Raw genomic sequence first — 17,029 nt, forward strand, 5'->3', positions numbered from 1 at the left:
TTTTTAATGGTGCAATTCTAGATTTAGCACAAATAAGTCGCACTACTACATCCCCAGAATTATTGCATGATTTAAGGTAGCAACAAGCTCCTTAAGCCTTTTGCGAAGCATCACTAAAACCGTGAAATTCCACTGAATTATAATTTAGACAAAAGATTTGCCTAGGAATTTTAATCTGATTTATTAAACAAATTTGCTCACAAAAGCTGATCCAGGGTTGATGTAGATCCATTGGAACACTTTCATCCCAATTAAGGCCTAATTGCCATAAAGACTGAATAATAATTTTAGCCCTTACAATGCAAGGACCAACAAGACCCATAGGATCGAAAATTTGTGAGGTACTTGCCAAAATGGATCTTTTAGTTACTGGATTAATATTAGGAAGACAGATCGTATACTGAAAAACATCATCTTTGGCATTCCACGTAATTCCTAAAGTTTTTGTTGTGTCATTTTCTGTAAGAATCTTTGCTTCTAATGGGGAATTTGAAAAGTTATTAAGAAGGGTATTATCACAGGCAAACCATTTTCTAAGATTGAAACCTGCAGATTTTAAAATTTCGTCAACTTCCTTGATGAGAACTTTTCCTTCTTGAATTGTGTTCGAACCACAGAGCCAATCATCGACGTAAAATGATTTTAAAATTTTGTCAGATGCTACGGGAAATTGAGCTTGATTCTCGATAGCTAGCTGTCTTAGACAACGAATAGCTAAATGAGCTGCACTAGCTGTGCCATAAGTAACTGTATTTAGCTGATACTCAGCTAACTCATGAGAAGGATCAAAACGCCAAATTATTTTTTGAAAGCATCGATGATTTTCCTGAACTAAAATTGATCGGTACATTTTTTCTATGTCCGCTGTGAACCCATACCTGTAGGTTCGAAAACGAATTATAATATCAATTAAATCATCCTGAATCTTAGCACCCAGTTTCAAGGTGTCGTTAAGAGCTAAACCACTAGTTGATTTCGCTGATCCATCAAATACCACTCGAAGCTTAGTAGTAGTGCTCGATTCCTTGAGAACAGCATGGTGTGGAAGATAAAACCCTGTGTTTATATGAGTTGATTGATGAGAAACCTTGGTCATGTGATTAAGTTCAAGATATTCCTTCATGAATGCATGATATTGTAATTTGAGATCAGGATTATTACTAAGTTTTTTCTCAATGTTATAAAATCTTTTTAGGGCAATGTCATATGAATTCCCCAAATTTCCGAGATTTTGTTTAAAAGGTAAACTAACGACAAATTTTCCCAAATTATTTCTATAGGTAGTTTCAACAAAATAGGTTTCACATTCTTGCTCTTCCTTAGACAAAAAATGTCTTGGCTGACACTTTTCAATTTTCCAAAAAGCTTCTAATTGATTTTGCAAATCAGATGTGTTAGATGTAAATAAATTGCACACGGAGGAAAAATTTTCCAGAAAATTAAGTAATATGGGCCCTGAAACAATCCACCCTAATTTTGTTTTTTGCACAATAGCGCTGGAATTCTGTAATTTGATTTGCCCAACACTCAATAAATTCCAAAAAATTGAAGCACCTATCAATAAGTCAATAGGTCCATTTTGATTAAAATTTTCATCGGCAAGAACAATGTTTTTAGGAATTTGAATGTTTGACATACTAAATGATACATCGGGTAAATTCTTTGTGATTTTGTCTGTGACTAGACATTCAACATTTTCTAATGAAAATGAATTTATTGATGATTTGAAATTTATTTTCACACTTTTATGTATATTTGTCACATTATTGCCAAAGCCTTCCACTGAATGACTTATATTTGAGCTTGGTAGCTTAAGTTTATGAAATAAGCTCCTTGTAATAAAATTTAATTGAAAGCCACTGTCAAGCAAAGCTCGACAAAAGTGATCATTGCCGTATTTATCTTGAATTAAAATACAAGCTGTAGGAAGTAAGATGCATTGAGATTGAGTTTTGGATGATAAAGATGTATTAATGACAGATAAAACTTGGGAATCATGGTTTTGTGATTCAATAGCGGACTCTCGAGGCATATTGGACTCTAAAACGCCTTGAATATTATTAGGATTTTGTTTATGTCCTATAAATGGTTTTGGAAAATGCAACAAAGTATTATGTTTCAAAGAACATTTTTTACATGTTGCAGTACTGCGGCACTCCTTACCAGAGTGACCTGGTTTCAGACAATTTGTGCAAGCTTTAAGTGCACGAATCCTGCCTAACCTATCTTGGATGCTGAGTTTTAAAAAGTCACCACATGAAAAAATAAAGTGATCTTTTTTACAGTTTAAACAAGTTGAGGAAGCTATTGAATGATTTGAACTGCGGTTTTGAGGCTTGAATTCGGATTTATGTGAGGTTGAGGAAGATGCAATATTTTCTAGTATTTGACAACGCTTATTTAAAAATGAAAATAAATCGTCCGTAGTAGGCGTGTCTGTATTAATTTTTAAAGAAATATCTTCCCACTCACGTCTAGTAGAAGGGTTTAATTTAGATTTTATATGAAATATGATAAAACAGTCCCATTGATCAACAGGTAAGCCTAATGACTTAAGAGCTCTAAGATGTTGATTTGCATTATCAAGAAGACCTCTGAGTAAAATATAAGATTCTTTATTAATTGGCTGAATTTCAAAAAGTGATTTCATATGGGCTTGAATTATGACCCGTTTGTTTTCATACCTCTTGCATAAAATATCCCAAGCAACATAATAATTAGACTCAATAACCTCCAATGAGAGAAGAAGTTTGGCAGCATCGCCTTTCAAACATGATTTAAGGTACCAGAATTTTTCAATATTGCTTAGTGATGCACTATTGTGTATCAAAGATTTATAAGTATCTGAAAATTGTAGCCAAAGCTCATAGGAGCCATAAAATTCTGGTAGTTTAATTTTGGGTAGGTTTGAATGGTATTGCAATGATGCGTTTTGGAAATTTTGCGGAATCGACTCTGCGATCTGGGATTCCTGATGTGTTTGATGAATATCTCTGAGATGTTTATCAATGATAGTTTTAGCCAAACCTGAAGATTCAAAAAATTCATCCTCAAAGTCAATCCTAAATTGTGAGTGATCCTTAGAATCAAATAATTCCAGATCACCCTGAACTGATATAAATTCAGGCCATAATGATTGTAGCCGTTCTAACCTGACCTGTAATTGGCCAATTTGATTTGGATCAGAAAATGTATTTACAAAATTTGTAAATCTTGAAAGAGCATCAAAAATTCTATTTCGTGCTAAAGAGAGAACTCTAATTTTAACGTTTAAGTCCTCTGATGAGGATGATTGTGTTTCAGGCATTTTGTTAAAAATAAATTAATTCAACGTTAATTAAAAGAAAAAAAAAAAAAAAATAAATCAATAAAATTGTTTGAATGGAAAAATAAAACCAATTAATTATGCTTCTGTGTAAAAAAAAAATAATTAAAGTGTAAATAAACTAAAGATTGTAACACTATCCAACAACACGTACTACTCAAAAATAATGTGCTACTCGAACTTTTATGATATATGACGTCGATGAACCTTTTCCCGCTCTTGACCTATATATCCTAAAGTTAAATAAGGTAATGTAAATAAAAAATAAAAATGATTAACGACTTAAACTCGGAAAGTGGGCCGAAGAATCGTCAAGTAGTCCTGTAGCGAAGTGAAGTACCTAATGTTGTTAAATTAGTCTGCCTCTGGAGCGGCTAAAAACCCGAAGATTCACTGCGTCGTCGAAAGCGTGTCTCAATGCCTGCTAATTGGTACCCCAGAGAAGATTGAAATGCTTGAAACCAAAATCAAAAAAATCTCCTTTTTTCGCTTGGTAAAAAGGACGAATTTTCTGGATTCGGATGCTGCTTGTTTCCTTGCGTTCACAATTTTGCATGAAACTTGGCGATGTGTGTTGCGATATATAAAAGATTTACCTTGTCGACTGCTTGGTATGATGTACCTGTGACTTCTGCCTAATATAGGTATGTATACCTATCTGCTGTCCACCAATCTGGCAATCCGCCAATCTGCCTATCCACCAATCTGCCAATCTGCCTATCCGCCAATCTGCCTATCCGGCTCGAAGGACCATGTTTTGTGTATGGGCTTTTCCACACACGGTATTCTGGGTTGTGATTTTTTCTTCAATAAAACACCAATTTTTCGGTAAATAAGTGTAATTAGAAGAATGAAATAAAGCACTGCACTAACCGTACAATTCTGTTATTGTTGTATAAAATATACAAATGAAAATTTTACAAAGTAAAATTCTGATTCTAACCGAATCTTGTGTTATATACTGTTTAATGACCTGTTGGCCTAAAGTTAAAAGTGTGAATGTATATAAAAATATGGATGGAGTGGAGAATGTGGCTGTGTAAAATGCTTACATAATGAAACGTTGCATTTTTGATTATAGGAGGATCTTTGTACTATTTGTCGGCTTTAGTAAGGAAATTGAATAAGCGGTTTTAAGAAATTAAATCTAATAACTCTGTTTATAAAGCTAAGACTGTTTATAAAATTTAATATGCCGCCTGTAATAAAATATTAATTTATATCATGCGGCTGGCGCGGCGACTAAATAAATTATAGTCTAAACAGCTATAAAAGAAGCCATATCACGCGATCGTTTTCTTCTTCTTACATCTAAGATGTATTATAATAATCCAAGTCGTCCAGAAAATTCAGGAAAGCTTTATTACATTGAAGAAGTAATGTCCTGTTTGAAGCATACGTTTTCAAAAGCGCGTTCGGAGAGCACATTTCAAAGCATAGATAAGTCTATGGTAAAATTCAAAGGCCGTTCAGCTCTTAAACAGTATCTTCCTCTAAAACCAATAAAAAGGGGCATCAAGGTTTGGGAAAGGTGTGATTCACAGTCTGGTTAGTCACTCTCCGGCCTTTATGATATAGACCGGAAGTCACAGAAATGGTGGGGAAAGGTGTTCTATAAACTTTTTCCTACTTCAGCCACAAATCCGTGGATACTTTTCAAAGAAGCTCACAATCGTGATGTTCCATTTATAGTTTTTTAGTTAACTTAGCTGAATCGCTTATTAATTTGGGAAGAGAAAATGCAGGCATGGTAAGGAAACGTTGTACTGGCAGACCTTCAAGTTCGTCAAGAAATATGGTAAATGTTGGCGATCATTTACCTATTCAGGGAACCACTCGACGTAGATGCCATTCGTGCTCGTCAAAAAAAATCGAAAAACGTACAAAAACTATGTGTTCAGGTTGCAAAGTTCCGTTATGCGCGGACTGTTTTTCGATATACCATAAATAGTTTGCGCGTTTATGGTTTCTATAATTAAATTTTATGTATTATGTTTATCTGGTGGTACACATTTGTCCCGATGTTTACTTAGTTTTCATTACTAGTGGGACACCCGTGTCCCAGGTTGTATTTCTTTTATACGCTTATATAAATAGATAAAAAGCAATTTTTTGTTTTATTTCTAAGCTACCTTATCCTATAACAAGATTTTTTATTTAAAAAAATTAAAATTTAAAACTCGTATTTTGAATGCATCAGCTCGTGTGGGACATATATATCCCATTAGTAAAATCAAAACCATTTTTTAAAAAATAAAGTCGTTGCGAAAGGGTTAAGTACAGTGTAAGTACAATGCCGGCTTATCCCAAGGGTCCAAGGAGTCATGGCACCGCTCGTAAAATGTTAAAAATTGATATGTTAATTAACCGTTATATTTTAAAATTAATTAATATTTAAGAATTAATTTCAATAATGTCAAAAATATTTAGTTTAAACCTTACACGAACGTCACTGGTACAAATTTAAAAAAAATAGTAAGCCTCAGAAAATGCCTTTTGATGCATACCAAATTTTATTAAAATATCTCTACAGGGGTTTTACAGGTATTATAAAAAAATATATATTTTTCTTCAATCTTTACCACCCGGTATTCAAAAGTTACGCCTTTTAGGACATACGTTCATATTAAATTTTTGTTCTTAAAATTCACCCAAGAATCAGCTCCTGATTGAATGAATAGATGCGAATTTTTTCGCATTTATTCATTTACACCCTGTATATCCGAAACATGTTGGATTAAAAAGATGACCGAAACACTTTTAGTTACCCGTTGAATAAAATAAGTTATACACATAATTAAAAACGACTGAAAATCAATATTCCTCTATTTTTATTTATGTCATTTCTGAAGAGGGAGCGCGATATGAAGGGTGTTTCTTAAAAACCTGTTACTAAAATATAAAAATTGTATTTCAAAGACTTACCGCCTCGTCGCTACTGGTATAATCGGAATTATCGAAAATCTGATCCAAATCCTTATAAGAGGGCTGCAGTCCCTCGCTGGTGAACAAATTGTCTTTTTTATCCTTCGGCTCCTCCTTGATGGGCACGTTCCTCGCGAAATTATCCGTTTTACAATTATTAACGTTCGGGTTTTCCGCCTCCTCGAACTCGTAGGGGTCGCCCGGTCGTTTCACCCCGTGGGGCGGCAGGGGCTGGAGAAGAGGTTTCGTTGCCAGGTCGCTTTCGGACTAAACAGAAACAACAACAAAAAAAATTTAGTATTATAGATGCTACTGACAGTTTAACGCGGATAATTTACCATCGGTTCCTGTTTAATCTCGGTCTTAATGACGGGATTCGCGCTCGAAATATCGTTGCATTGCCCGATGCCGTTATGGTGGTACATTGTGTAAAGGTCCAGTTTTTTGTTGAATTTGTTCTCGTTCTCGTCCGGTTTAAACCGTTTTACCGGATGGTTCAGCCAGGCGTCTTGCGTCGAATAGTCGTAGAGCATGTCCAGGGTGTGCTCTTCTTCCCCCAGAGCCACTTCATATTCTGAACAATTAAAAAGCAAAAAATTAACTTCATAATAATTCTGCACATAATGATTTTAACCTTTTTTTTTCTGTTATTAGTAAAAAAAACTAATACAAATTATACAACAAGGTTACTTAATAATTACCATATAACATTTTAAAAAATTAAATAAATAATATACACTATTTAATTACCACAAACATATTTATATTAGACAAACCAACATGAATTTTTTTTTAGAAATAAGTGGTTTATTATATTAAATTTACAATTAAATGATTTTTACAGCCCTTTTCAAAACTTTATCCTTTCGATTGTTTTGATTTCTATTGACAACATATTGTATTTGCTTAGACAATTTAAAAAACAATGAATTTTGAGCACATTCTTGAGAAACTCTAGGTATGTAAAAATTATTTTTCGATCGGGTGTTATGATCATGTATTTCGTCAGGGAATGTGACTTTACTCAACAGAGACTGTGGAGCATGACCAATTTTAATCTTATGGACAAATGTCAGCGTATTGAGTAGAAAATGCTCTCTGACTGGTAACCATTCAAAAGCCTGTAACATGTTTTTTATTGGAGGCAATCTTGGTTTACCTATTAAGTAATAGTAATAAGCTTAAGTAAGGTGAACATCTAGATAAATAATAAAACCTTACATGAAATCTTCTTAATGACCTCAACTTTTAAAATTTCAGTCCCGATCTATCCATATGCCTTTTGTATTTGATTATTGTTACACATTCGATCGACTGTTCCCCTATTTTTATGTTTAACTGTGCTGGTAAGTATCTGTAAAAACATTCCTTCGCTATTGTCAGATATTTTGTTTTAGAGATGTTAACCTTTAAATTACACCACTCATAGAACGATTTTAAAATATTACCTATTTAATTTAAGTTGAACATCATGTGTCTTTAATGTAGTAAAATAAAATAAAGCATGATCTGCAAAAACATAAGTTGTGCATTCATTAACATAATCTATTTACATATATTACATATAGCAATGGTCCTAACACACTACCCTGTGGAACGTCATATTTATTTATTAATTTAATACCTGTTTTCTATCTTTTAAATAAATACTAAACCATTCCAGCTCTCTCTAAACCTATACATATTTTTAATTTTGTTATTATTCTCTTTTTATTTATGGTTTCAAATGCTCTTCTTAAATCCAGAAAAATGGTATCAGTGGCTAAATTACAATCTTATTTATGGGTCTTAGGTCATTAACTAAACTAGATTTATTTACTTTTGGTATCGGAATAGCTGTTGATAATTTTATTAGTTCAGGGATTTCACCAGTTTCAAGAGAACAATTTATTAAATTACGCAGTCGTTGTTTAATATTCTCAAAAGTATTCTTAAGTAGGGTAATATTAATTTCATCTTGTTTTATTCGCCAAATGAGAAAATGTACGGTCCAAATTACGATCCTGGTTTATTAAGTCCTCTGCAATATTTGTTCTGTCTACATCTAATTGAATTTCTAGACATTTATAATGTCTATAAAATAGTGATTCAATTTGTTGGTTAAATTATTTTCCATATCAATAACTTCGCCGTTATTTTCCACTTACAGTAAATTAATCACTTGCTAAATTCTTGTAAAGTTTTCCACATCTCTTTTGGATTTTTCCTATTTTTTATTATTTTTACTGCCAAATCTATTTTTTCTTTGTAATTACTGAAGTTTTAATTTTTATATAACTTATGACTACATCCCTATTTCTAGTAGTAGCGTCCACAATATCATTCCATCAAATTTTATATCTAGGATAAATTTTAACTGTTCTTAATGGAGCTATAACATTTAATACATTTATTATGATACTAATTTATTTATTTATTTATTTATTTATTTTCTTAAGGATACAAACAGGTAAACCCACTACAGTATCCACTCATAAATATAGAAGCAAATATAAACTTGCAAACACTAAAGTTAAATACACTTAACAATTGCTAAACCAGAAAAAGACTATTAAATTTTAAATACTAATCTGTAAATACTAATTCCTACACAAAAGACAAAGTCTGGGACACGAATTATAGTAGCCCTCTCTTCAATACACCTCTCAGGTTTTTCTGGGTTTCAAAAAAGAGATCATGTTATTTTAAAAATTTGATAATCTCATCATTCTACACAGTGGAAATGAGTGACAACTGTTAGTATTTCTGAAAGGTAAATTAAAAAGATCACTAAGTCTTAACTGCCATGACAGAACATTAAACCTCAACTCCTGCATCAAACATAGACAATCCACTTTATTATTCAACAGTTTATGCAAAAATAAAAGGTCTAAAATTTTTCTTTTGTTGTAAAGAGTAAGTATACCAAAATGTTTTCTTATATCACCTAAGTCATTAGTAACAATATTTAAATTATCCCTATAATAAAGACACATTAAAAATTTGTTCTGCACAGATTCCAATCTATCTTTATAAATTGAGTAAATCGGATTCCAAACAACACACCCAGAATTAAGCTTGCTATAAACAAATGCATAATACAAAAAAATATAGGATCTAGAGGATTTCAAAATTTTAGCCTGCCTATTAATAAACCCTAACATTTTATACGCACTTAACACTAAGGTATTAATATGTTTATCAAAAAGTAACTTCTCGTCAAAAATGATCCCAAATCCTTCACATCTTGAGCCCTTTTAAGATCAACATTATTTATATTATAATTAAATTGGATTTTTAATTTATTTTTAGTAAATGAAATAAACTGACATTTTTCAATATTTAAAAAAAGACAATTAATCCGACAGTATTCAACAAGGCTTTCTATATCCTCTTGCAGGAGCTGGCAGTGATTTTATAGGTCTATAGAATTTAAGATGATCTGCATAAAGCAAAAACTCCAAGTGTTTAAAACATTTAAATATATTATTTATAAATATTATGAAAAAAAGGGGGCCCAAATGAGATCCTTGGGGCACCCCCTACGTTACATTAACTATTTCGGAGTTTACGCCGTTTATGCAGACTGTGAACCTTCGATTTGAAATGTTAATTTTATCGAAGGCCTTGCTGAAGTCCGTGTAGACGCTATCAACCTGAATACGTTTGTCCATATTTTTCTTTAAAAATTCAAGATAGGTGAGAAGATTGCTGTCCACAGAACGGTTTGCAAAAAACCCATGTTGTTCAAAAATCAATTGTCCTTTCACCAACTTAAAAAAATATGTATATAAAAGTTTTTCAAATAATTTTGCAAATATACTGAGCTTACTTATTGGACGGTAGTTGGAGATAATATTTTTTCCGTCCGTTCTTATATATAGGAATTACATTGGAAACCTTCCACGCATCCGGAAATTGACCTTGTAAAAGCGATTGATTATATAATTTATATAAAGGATATGAGAGCCCTCTAGAACAATTTTTGACAAATAATAAAGGTATGCCATCAGGGCCTGCACCCTTTTTAGGATGCAGATCATTAATTCCTGCTACAACCTCATCCAGTTGAAATTGAATTAAACCTAGATTATCATGTGTCATGTTACTGTTATGGTGATTATTTGATACACTTGGCGCTACAAAAACTGATTTAAAATACTCTGAGAATAAATCGCTAATTTCTTTAGCGATTTATTCTCAGGTGGAGAGCTTCAATATTATTATATTTCATAACTGAAGGTAAGCCAGAATTTCCCCTCTTAACAGATACAAGTTTCCAGAAAATTTTATTATTTGTTGATATTTCGTCCTCTAAAAAGGATATATAAGTGTTAAAATCACGTTTTATTAGCCCCTTAGATCGACTTCTCAATAGTTTAAATATGTTTAGATCAGATGGGTTTTTATATATTTTCCATTTTTTGTGGAATTTATTTTTTTCCTTAATTACTTTAATAGTAGCTTTTGAAAAATAATGAGGGTAACCACTACTCTGATGGATAAGTGGGACCTTCTCTTTGATTATATCCATTAAAATATTATAAAATTTACTTATTTATATCAATATTAACACTAGTAAGAATGGTATCCCATTAAATTTTAGACATTTCATTATTGATTTCCTCAAAGTTTGCTTTTTATAATTAAAAAAACTATGTTTTGGGTTTCTTAAGGATTTAGGAATATCTAAGCAAAACAAAAATTCAAGAGCAGGATGATGGCTATCCTCTTTAACTGCTGGGGCTGAACATTTTATAAAATGACTAATATAGTTTTTATTACAAAGAATTAAATCCAAAATTCTGTTATTATTATTTTTAATAGGATTATATTGCATTAGTCCACTAAATGATAATGTATCTATAAGTTCTGCATGCTCAGCACTTACGGTAATAGATATCAAAAAATCCTCAGTTTTATTTTTCTTTTACCATGTAACCGAAGAACAGTTCATATCACCACACACCAGAATAGAACTATCACCCACATTGTTACTTATCCAGGATAATTTTGAAGAAAAACAAGAATATGCCATACGATCACTTGGCGGAATATAAACGCTACAAAGATACACTGTATTAATTCCGACTTTCAAAGCCACCCATACGTCCTCTGCATCACTGAAAAACCCTGGTACACTAACTGCATTAAGCACTTTCTTGGTTGCTATTAACACACCACCCCCATCCTTCTTTTGTGAAATTGTTGTCTCCCGATCACGTCGAAAGACATTGTACTTATTTAAGTCAAACAGTTCTCCATCAGATATGTTCTTATTAAGCCAGGATTCACTTAAACAAACAATATCAAAGTTCATTCCATCCATGACCAAAGAAAATTCATTAAGCTTGGTTCTTAAGCCCCTTGTATTTCGGCAGTATACGTGAAGAGCCATTTTATTAACAAAAATATCTTAATTAATGATACATTATAAATATATTAGGCAGAGCAAGTTGGGTGATGAACTTCTCCAAAACAGATGAGTTTCCCACAAGAAAAATTCGTGATGTTTCATTTTTCCTCAAGAAGATATTGCCATTCTTGACCCAGACAAATTTAAACTGATGATCCTTAGCAAACTGCTTGACCTCCTTCAACAATATCTTCTTTTCGCTGATTAAGTTTTCATTGATAAATATTGGCTTTTGAGCACTGGCCAGCATTAAACCAGGTCCATTTTTCCCAGTAGAACGACTATAATAAACTCATTATAGTTTTCATTCATATTAGCATGATCATAATTAAAATTGTGCTGCTCTAGTATGTTTATTAAACAGATAAAATCAATATATTTTCCCGTATTTTGCAAGATTTTTGACTCTCTTGAATATATTATGTTGTTTTGCAAAATTTCAATTATGTAATGATCAATAATTCTAGGACTTTCTTAAAAAATTCTTGCTTGAAATATATTCTGATAGTTTATTAACACTAGATCGATAATTGAATCCTTATCTCTACCTAACCATGTTGTGTCATGTACAATATTAAATAAACTCAGATCAATTAAAATATTTTTAAAATTTTCTAATTACCGAGTTCTAAAATCGATATTAAAGTCACCAATTATGATGGAAAAAGATTGATTATCAAGAACGCTTTCATCACACCACCCCAAGAAAAAAGTTTTAAATTCAAGACCTAGGAGACTTATAAAGAGAAACTATAAAATATTTAAATATTACAAAATGGGGAAGTCTTTATTTCCAAGAAAAATGCATGTAGGTCACTTAGGTAAATGTATTATGCATTTCGGCTGTGTAAACAGCCATCATCAGATACTAAAATAAACTACAGGTAATTCAAGACAGTTAAAAAAAAAATTTTTTTTGGCTGTAAGTGACCTACATGCATTTTTCTTGGAGATAAAGACTTCCCCATTTTGTACATTCACATTTTATGCACATTCTCCTACAAAATATGGACTTCTATTCAACTATAAAATATTTCCTATTATTATAAATTATTTCAATTGAAACTAACCAATGCTTTTTCTGTGTACACATCTGAATTCTTTGTTTAATTTTTAGATTATTTCTAACATAGATTATTGCTTGGCCAGTTTTTCTAGTGTTACTATCCACTCTATATACATTATAACCAACAATAGCTACGTTGATAACGCGTGTACCAAATATTTATTACTTGGATCAAATCACGTCATGTGGACTATTTTTTCGGTGTAAATGGCACCGCACTAAAATTTGATGCTTCCCAAACATAGTAGTTTAAATACATTTTTTTGCAGTGTAAACACCTAGGACCTATTTTGAAGTACCAAAATGACAATTTTGACATTCTATTGGATGTTAACCCAGAAGGTTTTTATTTTTGCATACAAAAATAAAGTAGAAGATAAAGAGTAGGACAAGCATAAGCTTTAAAAAAAATTAGTTTATTTTTATTATTTTTAAACAACAATAACACTTAAAGATTTAGACGTTATGTCCTATAATTCTTCGTCTAAACTGATAAACTCCATTCAACTGACATTTTGGTCCTAGAGATAGTCCTGCACTAATTTAACCCTCACAATCAATCCTTGTAAACAGGGCTGTACTAAATAAAAATAGTCTATCATTTGATCCATGGACCTAATGGATCCGCACGTTGTAAACATACCTAGTGTCAATTTCTTAAGCATGTCTCAGACTACTACTGGATTTTTTTTAATGGTCAAGTCACAAATTTCATCAAAATAGGCGAAATGACATTTTGGTCGGATAATTGTGCTTGCCAGAACACCAACATTTTCTTTTTCTGCACATACATTTTAACCTATTCAGAGCCCAGGGGTATCATAGATGATACGTTGAGATTTTATTTTCTCAAACAAAGCGCGCATTAATATTTCGCTAAGTATAGATAAATTAATTATTATGTTTTGTTTAAAATATAGTTTGTAGCTTGCAGAATTACGATTTAATAAAAAATTGTGAAAAAAGTTAAAATTTCGGATGATTTGGAGAATTTTAGCTTTTTACCAATGATACCTTATCCCAAGGTATCATTGGTGATATCTATCTACCGGTTCAGATATATATTATATTATTATTCTTTAGTTGATAAAAACTACTTTTAGTTTTTATTTTTTGATGATAATATTTTTGTTTTAGGACCTTTAACAAAAAAGGATCTTCAAGATTTGCGCAATGAATATGCGCAGGATATTACATTTTGCAGTGTTTTTATTGAAAATAATTAATGACACATCTTCCCCTGGCTCCCTTAAAGAAAGACTAATTTTTCGGGACACTGTTCATGGTTTAAATATAAGGTTTTCTAAAAGAATTACGGTTCCACTTCATCATAGTGCCATGTTTCAGAGGTCATATTCTTATAATGCAGCAAATATTTTTAATAAAGTACCAACAAACCTAATTAATTTATCAATTCAATCTTTTAAAATAAAATTCAAGGAACATCTATTTAATTTGCAAACCAATGGAGATTTTTTTTAGTGGCTTTTGTTATTTGTGCAATTTTTCTGGCAAATTTAATGTTTGTTATGCAAGTTTCTTCTAGTTTCTTCTAATTGTAATATTTAATTAATAATTTATTGTAATTTACTAATTAATTTGCCTAAGATATTTTTTTTAACTACCTAATTTATTTACTGATGGTAAAGTATAGCTTCTGGTTCAGTAGAGTAGCTCTTTAAAGCTAGACTGCGCCAGTGGTTTATGCTACTTTTTTTTTAATAATGTTTTTTTTTTCAGCTTTTTAATAATGTTTTTTTTTCTCAGCCATGTTTATGTAATTTTAAAAATAAAAGGCATATTTATTTATTTATAAGATTTAGCAGACAACATTGATTTGAACCAGTCGGATATCTGAGAGCTGTCCTCAGAAGATGAAGGGGAGGACCTGACAACACATTTTGCTGAAGATGAAGAAGATCAACAAACCGACTCTTCATCATCAGACGATGACCTACCTTTGTCCCATTTTCTCCCAGCAAAAAAAAAAGGTGGGGCCGAACTGCTAAGCTAGAGGTACATTCTTTTCCATTTTTGAATGATGCTGCTGATGTAAACAAAGAGTTAGAGTACAGCATCAAATATTTAGAAAAACACATTTCAGACGACTTTTACGAAGATATTGCACTTTACACAAACATGAGAGACGTAAAGGATAAAGGTCGCTCTTTCGAGACTACTTCTGATGAAATAAAAATGTTTTTTGGAGTGTCGATATTAATGGGAATTTACGGACTTTTACGGAATTCGGATGTTTTGGTCCAGAGAAATGAGGGTTCCCATGATATGATAATATTACCAGAGACCGATACTTTGGTTTGCGCTGTCGTCTGAAACTTGTAGAAGATGACAATATTTTTCCCGAAAAAGAAATAAAAGCTAGACTACAAATTACTAATTAACAATAATTATCAGACTCAATCTTAATACCACCTTAATTAAACTGTTTTACAAGTAGTGATAATAATCTTTCAATAATCCGAACACTTGACAATGCAAAATTAGCTAAGAAAAAACAAAATATATTATTATTAATGACAATGATCAAATGTACTTCAAATTGTTAATCATAAACCAAATTTATATAAAAAAAACAAAATCCTACAAACCCTTAATAAGACTCCTAAAATGCAATAGGGAAATTCCCAAAACTTCAATTCCAATAGAGTTTACTAGCCTCAAGGTTCTTTCGACAGGCGAGTGCATAGTATAGTTGGTACGATGATGAGGAAAAGAAAACAATCGATTTACCCTGAGATTACGGTGTGGAATATTAAATGAAATTTTATTAAGTAGCTCCGGATAAATTACAAGGCCATTGAAAAGTTTATAAATAAACACTAAATCGTTCTCAGTGCGTCTCTTAAGTAAACTTAGCATATTCAGCAAGTTCAGTACTTCATCATAACAATGGTCATTAGGAACTGGAATATGAAGTTTATAAAGACAGAATCGTAGAAATTTATTTAAAACAATGTAGGCTAACTAAATCGTTCTTACCTTTACTAGACAACTGGGGCCTCTTCAACGACAGCAGGTTGATTTTGTCGGGATCCTCAGCGGCCCTACGGTCCCCGATTTTACTTTCCTGGTCCCCTTTGGCACCCGCGGGGCTGTTTAAGGGGCTCTCCACGCTTTTCGGGGGCACTTTTACACTGTCCGGCGGCGTGTGCGACTTGTCGCCGCCGACCGACGGCGACTGATCAATCGGCGGGTTCGGCGACAGCGTTGGCATAGTCGCGTCTGCCGGTGGTACCTACAAAGCGGTTCAATTAAAAAATAAGAAAATCTAAGGGGTACCAGAGATCAGTTCAAATAAACATCTACAATTGTTTTACTTTCAAGTCACAATATATACAAAAGATATGATATAAACATATCTTTTGATATGATTATATCATATCAAGTGAGTAAGGACGCGCAAGTTGGAACAAATTCACTTCAAATTTTGTTCAAAAAATAAGCTCGGACATGTAAATTTCTTTAATCGCGATTTTTTTTATAATGAATTCATCATGTGTGAACAGGATGGACCAAATATGAGCTACGAGTACCAACTAAATTTTTTTAAATAGAAACGCCCATTTTTTATTTTTTAATTCTGTATACATTTTTAAGTATATTTGGTATACCATGTCCTAACCTAACCTCAATATTTATTAAGAAATTTGCGATTAAATTTTTCATAAATAACCATGAATTTTTGGAAGAGTTTATAAAAAAAAACAAAACAAAAAGTTAAAATAAATGTTCAAATTATTGACCGTTAACTTCCTGACTGAAAAAAATCCCATGAGGTTAAATCTGGTGATCTTGCTGGCCATTCAATAAAACCGCCCCTTCCAATTCATCTATTTGAAAAAATGTTGGTAAGGTAATCTCGTACTGTTCGCGAATAGTGTGGGGGAGCGCCATCCTGTTGGAACCAAATCGAATCTGCCGGTATAAATTGGTTTTCAGCAATTGGATAGCAATTAAATTAGGTACTATCTGATTTTGAAGCTGAACTCTAAATATTTTTCAGAGGTACGTGCACCCTCAATAAAATAGGGATATAGGAATACTCCAGTATGGATTTTCTGGTTCCCCCCCTTGTATCAAGGCATGCATGATTTTTAAAAAATATAAAAATGCTAAATTTTATTTTTTAATCAAGCACGGCTGGATGCCAAACAGTCAAATTTCAACTACGAAATTTTCAAGTCATTTTTACGTATAAATTCGCTCGTCCTGGGACACACTGTATACTTTTGTTTTATCTTGTTACATCTTGTATTCTTTCTGGAGATTTCCGTTAATAAATGACTAGAATAAAAAA

The 17,029-nt window shown here is 32.1% G+C and overlaps 1 protein-coding gene across 3 annotated transcripts in view; it reads right to left on the bottom strand.

Annotated features, from left to right (window-relative positions):
* Positions 1 to 17,029, bottom strand: part of LOC126744317 (mediator of RNA polymerase II transcription subunit 13) — a 203,763-nt gene that overhangs the window by 62,391 nt on the left and 124,343 nt on the right. For all 3 annotated transcript variants that reach the window (XM_050451876.1, XM_050451798.1, XM_050451732.1), the window contains 3 exons: positions 15,712 to 15,967; positions 6,589 to 6,824; positions 6,251 to 6,517 (listed from right to left, as the gene is read on the bottom strand). In XM_050451876.1, the coding sequence (XP_050307833.1) occupies positions 6,251 to 6,517; positions 6,589 to 6,824; positions 15,712 to 15,967 (759 nt within the window). The remainder of the gene's footprint in view (positions 1 to 6,250; positions 6,518 to 6,588; positions 6,825 to 15,711; positions 15,968 to 17,029) is intronic.

This window comes from Anthonomus grandis, chromosome 1, assembly GCF_022605725.1.
Source record: "Anthonomus grandis grandis chromosome 1, icAntGran1.3, whole genome shotgun sequence".
Lineage (NCBI taxonomy): Eukaryota > Metazoa > Arthropoda > Insecta > Coleoptera > Curculionidae > Anthonomus > Anthonomus grandis.